The sequence below is a fragment of the Xenopus tropicalis genome, chromosome 5, assembly GCF_000004195.4.
Source record: "Xenopus tropicalis strain Nigerian chromosome 5, UCB_Xtro_10.0, whole genome shotgun sequence".
NCBI lineage: Eukaryota > Metazoa > Chordata > Amphibia > Anura > Pipidae > Xenopus > Xenopus tropicalis.
In genome coordinates, this window is record NC_030681.2 from 101500640 (window position 1) to 101520690 (window position 20051).

The window sequence follows — 20051 nt, forward strand, 5'->3', positions numbered from 1 at the left end:
ATTAATATTTTTATTGTGAAATATCTTGCAAGACATTATTTAATTCTATAAAGCATTTTCTGTTTTTCTGTCATGTTTACTACAACTGACATTAATATGGATGAAGTGCTTGCATTCTGTTACATGATCATGGTTTGACTTGTTCTAGAAATCATTATCTACCAGACATAATTTGCTGCAGTAAATAATTATCTATGCCTTTCGGTCAATCAGGGCAAGCAATCATTTACTCTTTGGTCTGCTTCTCATGTTTAGTTTCACATGATCAACAAAAATGTTTGAATAAAAACTAAAATAAGAAGGAAAAAAAGATAGATAAAGCTGATAAAGATGTGACTGTTTTGAAGCATATTAAATGGCAAAACATTTTTATTAATTGTAATTTTTTTGTGCAAAAACACAAACTGTGGGAAAAAAAAGAAATACAAGCATTAGTAAATGCTGTCCTTAGAGTACGTGAGGCAAGTTTTAAACACAGAGCAGAAGAAAAACATGGAACCTAAAACAAGAATAGACGCTGAGTTCGGAGGTGTTTCACAATTCAATAGGGAATTTCTTTCCCCCTGGGTTTATTGGAGTTAGGTATCACTGCTGGGTATCCTGTTGAACATGTCTAAAGTAAAAATCAGAAATTAGGGGGTGGATTCCTTAAAATAAACTTTTGGGAACTAAATGTTATTCTAAACAACTTTTTCCATATAAATAAATTACATATTTTTAATGTTTTTTGGAAATGTGAAAATGTAATTTCAGCTTCTGTCCTTTGCTATTTCATGCAGTTCTTGTTCTGATTATATTTATACCACTGAAACAATATAGCAATAGTCGGTTCCTCCAGTCATGACTCCAGTTTCCATAATGCATGTCTGTGTTTCTTCTATCCAGGCCTGTTAGACAGAACATGCAAGGCAATATGGGAAATTGAGTCTTCTCTGGAGAGGCGCTAACTGCAGCAGCATTATTTCAGTGGTACATGTGGTTGGAACCAGCAGTGCAGAAAATTGCACTAGCACTTCTAATTCTGGGATGCATTAGATCTTTTCAGTTATTTGATTTCATTGGGCATAATTTCATTACTGGGTTTATAACCCTCTTAAAGAGAGAACATTTTTTATGATAACATGGCAGATAATAACATTTCAAGCAGTTAATTGACTGGACATGGTGATCACAAAATAAGAATCAAATTTCTGATTGGCCATTCATGGAAAGAGTTTGATTACTTTTTAACAGACTAAAGTATGACCGTGACCATGTATGAAATTAATATAGACTTACAGTAGATGGCAAGACAGAACAGCATTCAGTATTATTGGAGTAATTATGTGGGTAGGGTTTGAATTTGAAAAGGGTTAATTATTCCTAGCCATATTTGGAGTTCAATGGGTGATTGGCATTAAATGAAAGATTAGTGTTCAGTGCTTTTTAGGCAACCTTATGTCTATGGTGAGTGTTCATATAGTCATAGTTGATTTACGTTCAGAGTCCAAGGGTGAATTGGAGGATGAGTTATAATACACACATTCCATATATATATACATATAGCTGTCTTCTAGCACTGACTGTGCATGAGCCACTGGAAGGATGAGATACAAACTGAAGAATATGAATTGGAATAATGCAGCTGTCACTGCTCTCCTGCTTTTGGCCATCACAGTCCACCCAAGCACAGGGGTAGTGGTCTCTTCTCTAGGTATGTCTCCCCAATCACTTGTGTGTGATCATTTGTCTGATTGATCATTTATGTCTGAGAGTAAATGCAGATGGTGTAAGAGTAACATTTGTGGAGGTAAACTAAATAGATTCTGCTAAGGGGAAAACAACATATAAATATTTGGGATTTTTAGTTTAAGTTGTTGCTTTGATCATCTTAACAGGTTGATGTAATAAGTTCTGTAGTATGTAAATATTTATTCTATTATGTGCGCAGAAGGGGCTGCCATTAGTATCCATGCATAATGTGCTGGTCACATAAAATGCCATCACTATGGTCACTTGTCTTGTGCATCAACATAGGGACTGACACTGCTGATTCTGACCGCACTGCAACTGAGGAGTAACCCAGCACATAATCGCACTTGTGTGTGTGGGGGGGGGGGGAGTGGTTTATATTGCCATAATGTTGCTACGTTATTATTATGTGTTTATAAAGCTCCAACATATTCAAAAGTGCTGTACAATAAAATGAGTGTATATATTGATCATAAGTATTTACACGTTAAATTAACCAATAACCAATGCAAGAGGTAACCGAGATAATATGACAAGAGAAAGTTTAGGTGTATGCAAGCATATTATGTACAGTACTAGCTCTGTCACTGCTACAGCCATTGTGTCCTGGATTTAAATACACAGAATATATGTAGAAAAAAAAACAAACAAAATGTGAGCATTATGTTTGTAGCCTGTATGACGGAGTCTCAAATTCTCTCTTTACTGAATTACAGCACCCAGCTGGAAGGCCCAATAATTTCCATTCATTCTGCCATGCAGCCTTCATGCTGTATTCTAATTCCCTTCATTTACACCCTCAAAGTATAGAAAACCTCTCAATAGCAGTTGCGCTTTTTCCTCCTTTCCTGACAGACAGGGAAATATACTTACAGATGCATTTATCAAAGCCGAGTGTGTTCGTCTGCTACCACCAGTAACTCGTATATAAAATCTAACCAGTGCACTGTGCAAGACTTGGGATCAAATAAAATGCTCAGTAGAGAGCTGTAGCTACTTTTAAAATTCATTTTATAACTTAATATATGCATTTATTAATCAGTTTTTCCATTTCCTTAAGAAATTGATAAATATGAAATGTTTGGAATTTTTTACTGATAAGCAACTATATGTAATTATAAATTTATGTCTCTTGAGGTCTGGTTCATAAATATTTGTACAGTGGCACTGCCATTGGAGTGATTAGCACTTTGTTGCCCTGCTGCTTCTGTCAGCAGTCCTATGAAGTAAGTACTGGTAACCCGTTCTCACTGCCATTACCCTGCCTCCACCGTGTTCCATAGATGCTGCAGTATGCTTCAGATAATGAGGGTTCCTTCTCATATCAATACTTTCCATCAGTCTGGTATATGTTGATCTGAATTTCATCTGTCCCAAGAATACTATTCCAGAACTGGGCAGGCTTTTTTGATGTTTTCAGGAAAGTCTAATTTGGCCTTACCAGGTTTAGCTGTGGTTTGCCATTTAAAAAGTCTTCTCTTACTTGTACGCCTCCTGGAAAGTGCTTATGCGCTCACTGTTGTAGGCTAGATGTTTTGAAGGGGTTTTTCTTTAACATGGAAAGACATTCCGATTTATTTAATGCAGTTGTCTTCCTTGGTCATCAAGGCCTTTTGGTGGTGGTGAGTTTAACAATGTGTTCTTTTGGGAAAGGGAAACTATCATGATTTTTTTTCTCTAATTCCTGTCTTTGAATAAAATCATTTTCTAAATGCAAACCATTAAACAATTCTTACCATCTTAAAAGCACTGCTTTAAATTTCACCTCTCCCCTAAAAGTACATTTTCTCTCTCCTGTTCTATTAGCTCTGCTTTCATAACTGAATCCTCACTCTTCTGTTATTGGTTTACTGCACATCTGTCTGAATCCTGGCAGCCAATCAAAATCCTGGCTCTTCTTTTCTTTTCCCACTGTGCAACTCCAAATTTTGTTTGATTCTTTTCAGAATCTATAGTGATGAGCAATTAGTTTTTTCTGTTTAAAAAGAAAAAAACAAATGCTGCTTTATTTATATATTGTATAAATCTATATTATGTTATTTATATATTTTGCCTCTTAATCAATCTGTAAAGTATATGTTTACTAATGTAAATAAATACTTCAGAGACATGTTGTCTAACTCTCAATTCTGCATCAGAGCAGGTAGAAACCAATATTCTATTACAATTATAAATCTCTTCAGTCTTCACCTTGATAAACAGCCCATTTTCCCGATGGAGACTTGCGGCAAAGTGACAAAATGGGATCTCACCTTGAATATTATTCCCCATAATGAGCTCTGTGAGCTATAACATGAACCATCTTGTTTGGAGACCATAACCAATACTTCTTTTTGTTTTTCTAACTGAGGTTGCCAGCTTTTCTTAAAAAAATACAAAAAATAAAACAAACAAATATTATTCGAGGATTTTTTATTCAATAAATACAGACCATCTGGGGTTCTCAAGAATATTCTCAAATATATTCACATTTGCGTTTTGCTTCTGCATTTTTTTCTCAGATTGTGAAAAAAAAAGTGCAAACTTGAATTTTGACAAATTGGCCACTTAAAGGAGAAGGAAAGGCTAAATCACAAAATGCCTTTTGGCTGGCGCCTGCCAGTGATTGTAATTGCTTACCTTATTCCCTGGGCTGGTGCTCCTGTTAGGAAAAAACTGCACCATTCCGGGGTACCTGCAAATGTTTCCTCTTCCTTCTGTCTTCTCATCCCAGGGCTGGTGCATGCGCAGTAGAGTAGAAAGAAAAAGCCGACTTTTTTTATTTAAGTTCAACTTCTCATTCTACTGCACAAGCGCCCAAAGACAGAAGAAGGAAGAGGAAACACGTGCTGCAGCTACCCGGGGCTGGTGAGTTTTTCCCTAACAGGGGCACCAGCCCATGGTACAAGGTAATTAAATTCACTTGGGGGTGCCTAATATTTTGTCCCCCCTCGGTGACTTAGCCTTTCCTTCTCCTTTAAAATAATGTTGCAGGTCTCCTCCAGGTCTGTTAATCAGCTGGCTTCTGCTAAAACGTTTCAGGGCCCTGCAGAAACAAAATAATAACCATACAAAAGCAATAACCATGTCATAACTAAAGGTCCCCATACACGGGGCGATTCGGCAGCTTATCGCCCCGTGAAGGGGCAGAACCGAGGGGCCTGGCCGACCGTTATCTGGCCTGAAATTGGGCAGATATCGATTGGCCAGGTTAGAAAATCCAGTCGGATCGGGGACCGCATCGGCTCGTTGGTGCGGTCCCCGAACCAACTGCCCCGTTGCCGCGTGCAGAATTCGATCGTTTGGCCCCAGGGCTAAACTATCGAATTCGCCTACATGCCTCCTCGATATCGCCACCCGTAGGTGGGGATATCGGGTGAAGATCCACTCGCTAGCAGATCTGCCCGTGTATGGCCAGCTTAACTCAATGCAGAGCAGATAAACAATAGTTATCAAATAAAATGTTCTCTATGATGTAGGAGCACGCTGTGTGCCTGTTATCTGTAGTTACCTTTATGGCAGTGATCCTTAACCTATGAGCCAGGCTCGGACTTAGATCACCTGCTTTTCACATAACTGTGTATGGCTCATTTTGGCAAGACATAGCCCCTCACAACCTCATCCAGTGCAAAGTCCTAACACAGTAACAGGATATACCAAATAAAAGAATCAGTTCCTTGAATGAAATATTTTTTCAGTTTTAGGGCAAAGACACACGGATTGATTAGTCGCCGTGACTTTTAATTAACTCCGTTGCGGCGACTAATCCATGGGACGAATTTGCTTGCGCGATTTGTTGCGGTGACACGATTGCCTGCTATGGACGGTAAGCCGCCGCAATTAGTTGCCGCTACTGAGTTAATTAAAAGTTGCCCCGACTAATCGTCCCATGTGTTTTTGCCCTTAGGGTGAAGACACACGGAGCTACTAGTAGCAGCTACTTGTTGTGGCTACTAAAATAGACAATGCTGATCATTTACTGATAATTGTCTCTATGTGAGTTTTAGCAGAGGCAATTCTCAGTATTGTCTATGGCAGGGTATTTTCTGGCATTTTATAGCCGTGACAAGTAGCTGCTACTAGTAGCTCCGAAATATTTTTTAGATATTCAGTTTTAGGGTGAAGACACATAGGGGCTGATTTACTTACCCACGAACGGGTCGAATGGAGTCCGATTGCGTTTTTTTCGTAATGATCGGTACTTTGCGATTTTTTCGTATGTTTTGCGATTTTTTCGGATTCTGTACGAATTTTTCGGATCCAATACGATTTTTGCGTAAAAACGCGAGTTTTCCTATCCATTACGAAAGTTGCGTAAAAAGTTGCGCATTTTGCGTAGCGTTAAAACTTCCGCGAAAAGTTGCGCATTTTTCGTAGCGTTAAGTTTTAACGCTACGAAAAATGCGCAACTTTTCGCGTAAGTTTTAACGCTACGCAAAATGCGCAACTTTTTACGCAACTTTCGTAATGGATACGAAAAACTCGCGTTTTTACGCAAAAATCGTATTGGATCCGAAAAATTCGTACAGAATCCGAAAAAATCGCAAAACATACGAAAAAGTCGCAAAATATTCGTTTTCAAGTCGGAACTTTTCCAATTCGGGTCGGATTCGTGGGTTAGTAAATCAGCCCCATAGAGTTACTAGTAGCAGCTACTTGTTGTGGCTACTAAAATAGACAATACTGATCATTTACTGATAATTGTCTACATGTGATTTAGCAGAGGCAATTCTCAGTATGGTCCATGGCAGGGTATTTTCTGGCGTTTTGGGGCGAAGACACACAGAGCTACTTAGTAGCAGCTACTTGTCACAGCTACGTAGGAGGGCGGAGAATGGGGACCATGTGGCACTGCAATGCACCTGTTTGTTGTTTGGTATAGTATGGTTTGTTTTTTTAATTTTTGCAAATAATTAGAACCAAATAATGTTTGCATGTTTCATTGTTAAATTTGTTGTTTATCTATGTAGAAACACATGTGGAGATCAGTAAATGATCAGCATTGTCTGTTTTTGTAGCCGTGACAAGTAGCTGTTGTAGCTACTAGTAGCTCCTGTGTCTTTACCCTTAGTAGCCGTGAAAAAGTAGCTGCTACTAATAGCTCTGTTTGTCTTCACCCTAAGGGACCCTTAACCCAAAAACAGTTTTTTTTACACAGTGAAAGAGAATTCAATTTCTAATATGCGTTAAACATTTGATGGTTTCAAAGCTATTTTAAAATGTAATTGCTATTACTATTAAAAACAATATATGTCTGCCTACCTTCTCTGCACTGGTTTTGACTCCTAAATGATGTTTAAGCCAACCTTAAAATACCTGGACGAGACTTGACTCCTGTTACTTGGTTTTATGTTTCTTTTTATATATATTATTTTAGAAGCAGAAAAAAACCCCAAGTTCTGGAATGATCAGGCCAAGGAGACTTTGAAAAATGCTCTAAATCTAAACCCCATCACACACCGAGCCAAGAATCTCATCATGTTTCTGGGAGACGGTGAGTGTGGCTGGGACAGGGTGATACTGATTTGATTGTTGCATGACGTTTTATCTTTATTGAAAGGGAGTTTGGACCTGCAAATGTTCAGCTTAATGATCATAAAACTATTTTCCTTAATGATAACTTCTATTGGACAATAATCTTCCTTTTCAATATTCTGGTAGTTCCATTTAAAAGAAGTATGACTATATGCCCAGTGGACATTGCTATGAGTTTCAGAGGCACAAGTGGAATGGGAGGCAGCTGCTGATGGTTTTTGCCTTTGCAGGGATGGGAGTGACGACAATAGCAGCAGCTCGCATTTATCAGGGACAGGTGGAAGGGCAACCTGGAGAAGAGAATATAATGGCTATGGAAAAGTTTCCTTATGTGGCTCTTTCTAAGGTAAAAGCAACTGGCGTCGCCTGTGACCTCGTAACTGCTTCTGCAATGCAGGATATTACCATACCTACATAAACTTAAATGGGGAACTAAACCCTGAAACAAATGGCTACAAATGGCATATTTTTTTATACTAAACTTCTTACCCAAACTAAAGGTTCAGCATCTCTATAGCACCAATGATCCAGGCCTTCAAATGTGTCACATAGAATGAATGATGCTGCGGCACTTCCATTTGCAAAGGTGAAAAAGTGAATTTTTATTCAGGTTAAAGACCAGGCAATGTTTTGGGCCAACATTCCAAAGGCAATAGAAGGCCCAAAACTTTTTCACCTTTGCAGCATCATTCATTCTATATGTTCTGTTAACCCTGGCAAGGGTCCTAGCTGCTTGAACACCCATCCAACAAGGACAAGTTAAGGTAGTTATTTCTCTCTTGGCTACTATTCAAATGTGTCACAGGTTCTCCCCATCTTGAATTCTGAGTCAATGTCACTCATATTCTCTCATATTGCATCCATATTGATTGTATAAGTTAAAAGACTAACAAGAATCCACAGGTTCCATTCAAGGTATATTGAGAGTACAAAGTTATATATACATCAGATGATAAATACTTAGCTGAATCTACCATGGAGACAGCCCTGGCAATATAAGTTGACAATTGGCAGTTCAATGGCAGCAGCTGTTAAGGTTAATAAAAACTTGACTTGTATAAATAGGGCTATTGATTGTGCTGCAGTTCTGATTTTGTGTGTTTAAAAATGCTGGTTAGAGTACACCCTGAATTGGGAGTTCATCGTTGACCAACTTTATTATAAACCATGAGTTAGTTGGAATTGTAGTTGGATAGACTCATTTAGATTTAAGTCAGACCTTAGATTGTTCTTAACCTTTTATTTTAATTACTGTATGTGAATCTTGTAGAGAAATGATTAGTTGATTAGATTCAAATATGGCAGTAATTTACATTGGAATGCTGGGTAACTTTTGCAGGAACACTTAATGAATATACATGAGGCCCAATTTAAAGTAAATTTCAAAGTAAAATGTTGGTAAACATATATTATATTATTATAAACATATATTATTATTATTATTTATTATGTGTAATAAAATGGAATGACACAGGGAATAAGTATTGAAAACATGAAGAAAAGGAGGTGCAAAAAGGCATGGAATGTGGATTGCGGAAATTTAAAAAAGCAATCCTGCCCATTATCAGTGCAAATTAATTTCAGCTGGTTTAGTCCTAATTGATGGGACTAAACCTCATCTAATCACCAAGGTATCACACAAGAAGCATCTCATGATGGGTAAAAGCAAAGAGCTCTCTCGAGCTTTGCAACCTTATTGTTGCAAAACGTACTGATGGCATTGGTTACAGATGTATTTCTAAGCTTCAGAATGTTCTGTTGGGGCCATAATCCGGAAGTGGAATGAACATCATTTTACCCTAAACCAGCAACAACCAGATGCTCCTCGCAAGATTTCTGACAGAGGAGTCAAACGAATAATGAGAAGAGTTGTCCTAGAGCCAAGGATCACTTGCAGAGAGCTTCAGAAAGACCTTGAATTAGCAGGTACATTTGTTTCAAAGAAAACAATAAGTAATGCACTCAACCGGAATGGCCTCTATGCATGCTCACGGCGCAAGACTCCACTGCTGAAGGAAAAGCATGTAGAAACTCATTTAAAGTTTCCTGCACAAAATCTGGACAAGCCAATGAAATTCTGGGAGAATATAGTCTGGTCAGATGAGAGCAAAATTGAACTCTTTGGATGTCATTGCACACACCATGTTTGGAAGAGAAATGGCACTGCACATCACCCCAAAAACATGGGAACATCATGGTGTGGGGCTGTTTTTCAGCATATGGTATGGGCAGACTTCATATAATTGAAGGAAAGATGAATGGAGAAATGTACCGGAACATTCTTGATAAAAATCTTCTGTCATCTACCAGGATGCTGAAGATGAAACGAGGGTGGACATTTCAGCAACACAATGATCCCAAACACCTAGTTGGTTTCAGAGAAAGAAAATAAAGCTGCTAAAATGGCCCAGTCAATCACCTGACTTGAATCCAATTGAAAATCTTTGTAAGGAACTGACGATCAGAGTTCATAGAAGACTAGTTTCTCCATACAGGAGGCGCCATGAAGCTGTCACTATCAACAGAGGCTTTTCAACGTATTAAATACATTTCAGTAAGCATGTTCAATACTTATTCCCTGTGTCATTCCACTTTACTACACATAACTTCATTTATGGACTTATTTGTTTTGATTTCTTTGTATGTGTGGATCACTTGGGTTGTTACCCTGATATATATAGACAACAACTGTAAAAAGATATTGTATAATTATAGCACCTAGGCACCATGTATCAGAATTAGTGATGAGCGAATGTTTTCATCAGGCATGGATTCGCAGCGAATTTCTGCATTTCGCCATAGGCAAATTGTTTTGCGAAACTTCCTTGAAAATTTGCTGTGGAAAAATTCGTCGCACGTCAAAAAAAGTCGCGGTCGCATCAAAAAACCGCATGCGACAAAAAAAATCATGCGACAAATGATTTTTCGCCATTTTGCAAATTTTCTTGCCATTTTGCAAATTTTCTTGCTATTTTGCAAATTTAATGGCAAAGTGAAATGGGACAGATTCGCTCATCACTAATCAGAATATACTGTATATATATATAATATAGAAATCCATGCTTACTGTTCTCATACTTTGCGTTGCAGGTGTACAATGTAGATGCACAGGTCCCAGACAGCGCAGGCACTGGAACAGCATATTTATGTGGGGTTAAGGCCAACTCTGGAACACTTGGTGTAAGTGCTGCTGCAATATATGGAAACTGCGTTTCATCTAAAGGCAATGAAGTGACTTCTATACTGCACAGAGCCAAACTAGCAGGTATTGACATTATTATGTTTATGAATGGTCACTGGGGGCAGAAATAACTTTCCTTCATAGGAAGGAGTTTCATTACATAACTAGTCATGGTCAATATTTAAAAGAAATCTCTAATATTAAAATAGTGGCATTACAATTTTAATATTCATCTTGACCATGTGATTTTTTTCTTCTCGAAAGAATCACTAATTAGTGATTGTCTTGCATTTTAAATCATCTGATATTTTTGCAGGTAAATCTGTGGGTATCGTGACCACTACTCGTGTGCAACATGCCTCTCCAGGTGCAGCTTATGCCCACAGTGCCAGCCGTAACTGGTATTCTGATAATGAAATGACTTCAGCGATGATCAACAATGGCTGCAAGGACATCGCCTATCAACTTGTGCACAACACAGATATTGATGTAATATAGAAGAATTGATAGCCACATATCCACAAAAAACTTGCAATACCTTCTGATTAGTTTAACAAACATATTCTACTTGATCGGCAGGTAATACTAGGAGGTGGAAGAGCCTACATGTACCCAGCAGGAACACCAGACCCTGAATATCCTGGGAGCAGTGCAGACAGGGGTCTTCGCAGAGATGGCCTTAATCTGACAGATATTTGGCTGAGCAAGAGACAGGTTTATATTTTATATTCTAGTAAACCAAATTTTGTGACCCTTTAAAGGAAGTTTTGGGCAAGAGTTCATGAAACGTGTAAGAGATATTTGAAGCAATTTCATTGAAAGCCATCAAATGTTTTAAAATGGGGTAAAAATGTCTTGTTTAGTTCAATTTATATACTTTGAAAAATACACTTTATAAAAAGGACAACATTATAAGTGGTATCTATAGTAATGAAAAAATGAAGGAAGTTGATTCTGAGGTTCCTTCTTCAAGCTAAACTTTAGATTATTACTCATAAAATATATGCCATAGTTTCAAGTGGCGGTGGATGTTACAAGTTACATACTGGTACCGGTATTAAATGTATATATATAAGTGCAAAATGCACAGCTGGTAAAATGTGAGAGCTGAAGTATGAATCACATGACCGGGCAGTGAATATATTAGTCTATACATTGTTTTGGAGAGACATAGGAACTGGCAAAGGATGAATGGTATGGCTTTTTGTAATGTAAAAAGTAGAGGCCTGAAGCCTTATGGTTTAACCTCGACAGACTTCCTCAAGTTAGGCTGCTAGTTTGGGGTAAATCTGAATAATGGGAGATTTTAATCACCCAGATATTGACTGGAGCAACATTACTGACAAGACAGTTAATGTAAGCAACTTTCTAACCTTGTTGCATAACAATTTTGTGTCACAGATGGTTGAGGACCCAACCAGAAATCATGTTATTGTGCCTCTAGCAACCTCTAATAATTCAAAATGTATAGCAAATGTGCAAATACCAGAACAGCTGGATAATAGTGATCATAATATCTGATTTACTGTTTGTTGCAAAAAGTAAATATACACTGGGTCAACAAAGACTCTAAATTTTCATGTTTCATGTCCTCTCGCCACCTAAAGATCAACATGGACAAACCTGAGCTGGTCATCTTCCCACCCTCCAACTCCGTTTCCCTGCCTACCACTCTATTTAACCACCCTAATCCTCAAGTGTGTACCCCCAGATGTAACCTTCGCTCTACACATGACCTCCTTCTCTCCTCCTCACTCATCACCTCCTCTCGCATCCAAGACTTCTCACGTGCTGCACCCATCCTCTGGAACGCCCTTCCCCATCCCATTAGGCACTGCCAGACTCTCGAAGACTTTAAATGGACTCACCTTTTCACTCAAGCCTATAACCTAAACCCTCTAAACATTCACTAACCACTGGTTTTCACCTCTCACTCCGCACTTACTGTCACTTTACACATGTACATGAACTCTAACGCTATGCTAGTTACCCTGACCTTATGTCTCAGCCCTCCCTTTTAGAATGTAAGCTCTTGCGAGCAGGGCCCTCCCTCTAATGTCTCTGATCCTCATCCAATGTAACTGCAAACCATTTTTGTGAATTGTTTATATGTACATGTTAACTGCTCTGTCTTTTGTACCCCTGTATTCTGTAAAGCGCTGCGTAAATTGATGGCGCTATATAAATAATAATAATAAATTTTATGAGAGTCAATTTAAGCACCTAAAAATCAGTACTTTAAATCACAGAATGGAACAGGAGATTTTCTTCTAAAACAAAGAACAGAAATGCTTGTCATTTAAATAGGTAATACATCATTATTTCCCTTAAGAAGGAAATATGAATATTAAGGACCCCCTGTGTGGCTGACAGAAGCTTCTTTTAAATATTATAAATACAACAGCCAGCGGCAGCCCCCATGCCGCCCCCCTCACCGCTCTACACTTACCTCTTCAGTGTATGAGCAGGTCTAGGGGTGGGCCGCACCGCTAGTGCAGAGAGTGCTATTGTGCTCTGTTACCAGAGGCTTTTTACTCAGGTAACTGGCTGCTCACTGCTGCCTGCAGCAAGGTTCTCATCTTGACTTATGGCTGGAACGGCCCTGACTACAGCTAGTGTTATAAAACAGCAATCAGGAATGCAAAGATAGAAATAAGGAATGATGCAGGAAAGATGCAGGTGGGGACTGTGACTATGGACTGTGGAAATAATGTGGTTATAAAGGTTAAAAAGTTATTTTCTTTAATGCAACAGAAGAATCTGTACCCCCTACCTGCTTTGTTGGGACACTAATGTCTCGGCTTAGTAAAGTCAGTGACTGATAAGAAATGGTATTTAAATGTTTACTTAAAGTTAATGTAAACAGGGCACCAGGGCCTGATGGAATACACCCTTCAATTCAGTTCAGTTTTAATTTGGACATGGAATCTATGAATTGGCAGAAAGCTGATGTAACTCAAGTTCTTAAAAAGGTATCTCGATTTCAGCCAGGAAAATATAGTCCCAAAAGTTCTACATATGTAGAGGGCAAGTTAATTTAAATTGGCTAATAGATCTTGTACAGTCGTTACTTGTTAATGGTACATTCTCTATGTTCATTAATGGAGGTTAGCAATGTAAGTATGTATCAGTATTTGCAAATGACACAAAACTATACAGCTCAATCAATTCCATCTAGGATGTGGCATCCTTGCAATAGGATCTGAACAAACTTTCACTCTAAAGCTGGCCATACACGTGGCGATCTGACGATGTTTCGTGCGAAACATCGTCAGATCCGCCACACACAGTCAGGGCTGAAACAGCAGATAAGGAGGTAGAAACAGTAGGATTTCTACCTCCTTCTGCCGATTCAGCCCTGACGGCAGATTTTGCTCAGGTGCCTTCTATGGTGCCCGATCAAAATTTTCTAACCTGGCCGATCGGCGAGTCGTCCAATATCAGCAGCTTCCTGCGATATCGGTCGACTCGCCGACATGCCATACAAGCACCGAATATCGTACGAAACGAGGTTTCGTACGATAGTCGGTGCTTGTATGGCATGTCGGCGAGTCGACCGATATCGCAGGAAGCTGCTGATATTAGACTACTATATGTATTATTATTGAAACGAGGTTTCGTACGATAGTATCGGTGCGTGTATGGCCAGCTTTAGTGGCAGATGAGATTCAAGGTGATAAATGTAAGGTTATGGCACCTGGGATGGAAAAATATGTAAACCACTTAAATCTTGATAGGATAGCCTTGATAGGACTAAGTTAGGCAATTCCATAATGGAGAAGGCCTTGGAGTCCTTGTAAATAATAAATTTGGCAGTGCCAAGCAGCAACTGCAAGGGCAAACAAGGTTTTGGACTGTATTAAAAAGGGCATAGATTCACACGAGGAGAGGGCAGTTTTCCCCTTTAAAAAGAGCTGGTAAGGCCCCATCTGGATAATACAGTACATTTTAGTTTCCAGTGCTCAAATTGTATATTGAATTAGAGAGAGTATAAAGAATGGCAACTAAGCCAGTAAAGGATATGGAAAGTCTGGAAAGTTATGAAGAAAGACTGGCCCAGTTTGGGGTTGTTTACGATGAAGTGGAGGTTCTTAAGGATGGATATGATAACTATGTATAGATATATAAGGGGATCATATAATAATCTCTCTAATGCTTTATTTACCAGTAGGTCCTTCCAGCAGACACAAGGGCACCCATTCCTGGGTTGCATGGCTTTTAAGCAAGGTTGAAATTCAGGGTTATTGAAAATAGCTCTTAGTACAAAGTTGATCTGAGGGCTAATTGCCATATTGGGGGTAAGAAGAGTTTTTTTGTTGCTTTGAGGCAAAAAAGGTTTTAAGTGGAGTTTTGTGTATCCTCTGGATCAACTAGCAGTTAGACAGGTTTAAGTTAGACTAAAAGGCAAAACCTCATGGGCGTATTTCTTTTTTTCAACCTAAATTACAATGTCACTACTGTGCTACTATATGTATTATTATTGAAACTGTGTATTTGTATTAAAACTGTATATTTGCAAGCTATATCTAAAATCTCCTCTGCCTAATGTTTAACTTTTGTGTTTAATTTTCTACCGACAGAATGCCAGATATGTGTGGAATAAAGAGCAGTTTAATGCTGTGAATGTAGATACCACAGATTACCTTATGGGTAAGGTATTCATAAGATAATGTTTTTTTTTTTTTTTTTTTTAGAAATTACATTTAAATTATTGCATGACCAGCATTATTACAGTATAGCAGGCATAAGAGTACATGGGAAATAAGGGTAGTAACACTCTAGAATCTGAATTATTATGATCTTCTTGGGGAAAAGTACAATAAACAAAATGCTTTGATAATATGGCTGAGCCTATTATTGGGTATGGGTATCACTCCGGTTGGGCACAGGATTGATCAGGAGCTAATATTACAAGGGGCAGATTTATCAAAATGAGTTTAGAACTGGTGACTTTCACCCATTGATAAATATACTTCTAAAAATCCCATAGGAATGAATAGAACATTGGTGAGTTTTTATGTATTAAAGGAGAAGGAAAGGTGAAAATCACTGGGGGTGCCAAATGTTAGGCAATGGAATTATACAAACATAACTGAACCATAAGCTGCACCACAAGTTTGTAAATATCCTGTACAGAGAGATACCAAAAAACTGCTAGTATCAATATATCCTGTGCTATACATATTGCTCTTTTGTGTTGAAATTGTTAGTATATAGTGGTTCTTTAACCCTACATGCAAGGCAAGATATATACATTATTATTAGAACAAAAACCTATTAATAGCATGCACATTTGTACCTGTATCTGGTTGATCAAAATTTGCAATGTTTGATATCCAATAAAATGCCAAAATGGAACATAACTTGACATCAAATGTTTAAAATGTTATAATGTTTAGGTCTCTTTGAGCCAAAGGACATGAAATATGAGCTGAACCGCAATGCCTCCCTGGACCCATCACTTGCTGAGATGACTGAGAAAGCCATAAGGATCCTTAGCAAGAACCCCAAGGGCTTTTTCCTCTTTGTAGAAGATAAGTATAAAGTGCAGGTTTTCATGTTTTGTTTTGGAATCGGGATGCACTGTCCATACACAGTCTGTAAAAAGCAGCCTGCCTATATAGTGTATACTGAACTCTATACTCTAGAGTTAGAGTAGCATTATAGCAGGAAGATGTTACCTGTGAAGAGGTACCTGCTACCTTACCCTTTAGCTCAGAAATGTCCCCTCTGGTTGGGGAAGGCTAGCAAGCATACTGTTTTATACAAGCAAAGACTGGAGCTGCCAAGAGAGAGAGATTTAAATGAGATTTATTGTAGGCAAAATAAAGCTGCAAGGAAGCAAATGTAGAATAAAATTAATATCATGTGGCCTGGAAATAGGCCCCAGGGTGTAATACTAAACAAGGTGAGGGATAATCCATTTATTTTCTTATACTCAACTTATACTTAACACTCAGACCTTGCCTAATGAACTTATTGCTGCTGCAATGAATTCAATGAAATGCATTGTTTTGGTGCTTTTGACAAGCAATATATAAAAGTAGCAACAGCTACTGTCATTATGGGAATAAGGTCTTTAAGTGATTTGCACTGCTGCCTTTATTACTATGCTTTAAATTAATAAGCACTTCTTCATCATGCTTTTAAGCACATCTCAATAAATGAGCCTATAAACTGCTGACTCTCCGAAGAGGGTTATAAACAGACAGTGATACACATGTTTTGATAAATACACTGTAAACATGCACTTTTTAAATTATTTCTTTAGACACATACAAATCCATGGCACAAATTGACAAAAATATGAAGGAAGAGAGAGAAGAAAAGAGAGAAAGTAAATGAATGCAGGGCTGGAATGAGTGTAGGCAGGGTAGGTGGCTGCGCAAAAATAATTGCACATTACCCTTGTAACAGATTGAGGGAACTGGCAGCTAGTGGGTGTTGGTGGGTGGCAGAAAAGGAACAGGCAGACGGTTGTAGGGAATGGGTGTTGGTGTTGAGTTTTGCATCTAGCGGCCTTGGGCGCTGATGTCTCTTGACAGCTCTGAATTAATTTTTTTACTGCTTTAAATTTCTGGGGTGCTTTTTATTGCCATAACAAAATCCTAATAATGTGCATCTTCATTTAACGGACCTAAGAGTGAATTCACCCCGTCAGCTGGTTCTGTCTGGCCTTGCATGGTGTGCTTAGGTTTCTCTGCTGTTCACTGAATAAAGTCTTAACTTGTCCAAAGGTTGTACAGAGGCGAGTGGCAGTAAATGTTATGAGTAAGTTTATCCACATTTATATTTGCAATCAGTAGGAAGAGCATTTAACAAATTCACATATAGGAGCATTCACTTTAATGTTGCTGTGACGTACATGTAGTAACTGTTTCTGTAACTATTTTAAGTGGTAGAATTGACCACGGGCACCATGATGGGAATGCAAAGCAGTCGCTGACTGAAGCACTTGAGTTTGATAAGGCTGTTCTTAGAGGTGGGCAGCTGACCCAGGAAAATGAAACACTCACTGTGGTAACTGCAGACCACTCACATGTTTTCACCTTTGGGGGTTACACAGACCGTGGCAACAGCATTTTTGGTAAGAAGATGGAAAATATATTTGTAGTTATTCTGCTTATATTTGTTTTGAAGCATTTTCCTCTGTAAAATACCCTCAATGACAATTTCCTGAAAACATACATTTTGGGCAAGAATTGCCAGCCATGCTTTGGGGTGCTTCTCATAAAGGTCAAGCAGAGATGTTATTGAGAGTCATGCGTTTCCAGTAACCATTTCTGGTTCACATTAAACATTCCCCCCTTCCTTTTTGATTAATATTTCACTGTTTAGTTTGCTACTGGGGGCCTACTATCCTGATAATAACTGTAGCATTCTGGAACAACAGTTTATTCTAAAACAAGTATATCTGCAAATCTATGACTTTGCCAATCCTCCATTTATTCAAGAGTGTGACAAACTCTTTTAAAAGCCTTACTAATTGGTCCCAGTTAGATATGAAATAGGCTAATTCCCCTTACCCCCCAGACAGAAGCCTTTCCCTATATTATAATCAATGTCCCAGTGTCAGCAAGGGTGCCATTTTTTTTACCCTGTTGTCATTGCTGTAGGAGCAGCTGATACATGACTCTGCTTTCACATAATTTACTGATGTTCATAATTGAAATAGAAGCGGAATTGTTAATATTTGAACTGTGAATAATTTGCAACACTTTGCTATAGTGCTTTGAACATTTTATGATATGATTTTCTGCAGCCTGTCCCATATGAGAAAATACTCTACATTGACAAAAAAGCAAATTATACAGATCTTGTATACACTCCAGTAGACTTAGCACCTGCAAATAACCCTAAAAATGTACTTGTGCTTGTTGTACAGCTTTCTTATTGCGCAGTCTTTTTTTCCTTCGTGCCTTTTGATAGCAGAAAGGTTTTTACTTTTAACAATAACAATTTTAACAATTTTTTATAGGTCTGGCTCCCAGCCTAGCTAGTGATCGCAAGCCATACACTTCCCTGCTGTATGGAAATGGACCTGGGTATCCTCTACCTGATGCGATAAGGGCCAATATCACAGGTGTTAACACAGGTAAGACAGGCCTGACAGAACTGTTGGGCGTTTTGTTGTAAGTACGGATTATTGGCAGATTTAGTATATGGGTAAAAAATGACAGGAGACTTGTAATGCTATATGGCAGAGAATCTAAATATACAAATGAAAAAAAGGAAATCTCACGTTTATAACACACCTTACATATGTCCAGGCTAACACCATAAGGTGATTCGAACTATTTACCTCTAAATGCATTTTGGCTCGCGGGGAGATAAATGCCTTGAAAGTTAATTAACTTTCAAGGCATTAAGTATATATAAGAAAATGTTAATCATGTGTCACCAGACTAAACTCTTTATTCTTGCTTTGTTCCTTATAGGAAGTAACAGTTACCTACAGCAGGCTGCTGTCCCTGTTGTATCAGAAACACATGGTGGGGAGGATGTGGCTATCATGGCAAAAGGCCCCCAAGCGCATCTTTTCCATGGTTTCCATGAGCAGAGTTACATTGCCCATGTAATGGCTTATGCTGCTTGTTTAGAGCCCTACACCGAATGCCCTCCAAATGGTGGTTCCATCTACACAGCCACCATACTCCCACTGCTCACTGCTTGTCTTGTGTGCATTACCCAGTGGTGATCTCTGCTGGAATAATGAACTGATAAATGTACAGATCACCTAAAGTGAAACATTTCATGACTGTACTGTTTGAATTCCTCCTTTTTCTTGTGTAATATTGCCTATATGTAAATTTGCACAGCACTTTCTAATGGCAATTAATTTCAATGTCTTTTCTATAAAAAAAAAAAAATCTAAAACACAGTATTGTTCTAACGCTGCTTGGTTTGGGCTCCAGAAATGAATATTTGACAGAGTCTTGATTTAAGGAGACTGCATCTAAGTGTTCTTAAATAAAATATAAAAACGATCTGAAAAATGCAACAATGTATCAAGTTATTTGATGATCATCTTAATAAAGACAATTTAGAATAATGATCTTAGTTTAAATAAAAAAAGGAGTTGTCTCTATCTATATTTCTGTCTTATTCCTACCGACAATAAGACATTTTTGCCCTACGCATTCTTTAATCTACCTAAACCTTAACTCCAATCGTAATAAACACTGTTACTGTACAAGGCTGAGAATAACGCAGACTTCAAAAACTGCTTGGGGCTATGGAGGTATCCCATGCTCCTGTAATGCTTCATAGCCAGAAGGGGCAAACTTGTTGTCTTGTCGCTCTAGAGATTTGGGTTGTGTAATGAGAAAAATAGGTAAACCAGTAGTTAGGGCTTTGGAAAGTCTGGCAAACTGTTAAAGAATTGTAAGCTTGAATGCTGGATGCTGGATGGTTGTGCAAGGTTTTTGAGCATTTTGTACGTTATTACAATCATTTTAAAAGTGAGTTCAGTGTATGACAAATAGCCAGACAAGGGCATGGTAGAGAGGGACAGCAAGGATATAATTGGCTGCTATTCTAAGTGCTGTTTCTGTGAGTGGTGGAAAAGGAAGTTGTACTGTAGGTCTAAGAGGGAGCTAGTTGTACTGTATCTACATAGCAACCC

At 38.4% G+C, this 20051-nt stretch overlaps 1 protein-coding gene across 2 annotated transcripts; it reads left to right on the forward strand.

The window, feature by feature from the left end:
- Positions 1-1572: 1572 nt before the first annotated feature.
- Positions 1573-19514, forward strand: alpi.2 (alkaline phosphatase, intestinal, gene 2). Of its 2 annotated transcripts, NM_001123474.1 has the most exon segments (11): positions 1573-1693; positions 7088-7204; positions 7476-7591; positions 10336-10510; positions 10743-10915; positions 11006-11140; positions 15007-15076; positions 15826-15960; positions 17322-17513; positions 18405-18521; positions 18865-19479. In NM_001123474.1, coding segments are annotated over 11 exon segments (1599 nt in total). In that variant the 5' UTR covers positions 1573-1584; the 3' UTR covers positions 19125-19479.
- The last annotated feature ends 537 nt before the right edge of the window (positions 19515-20051 follow it).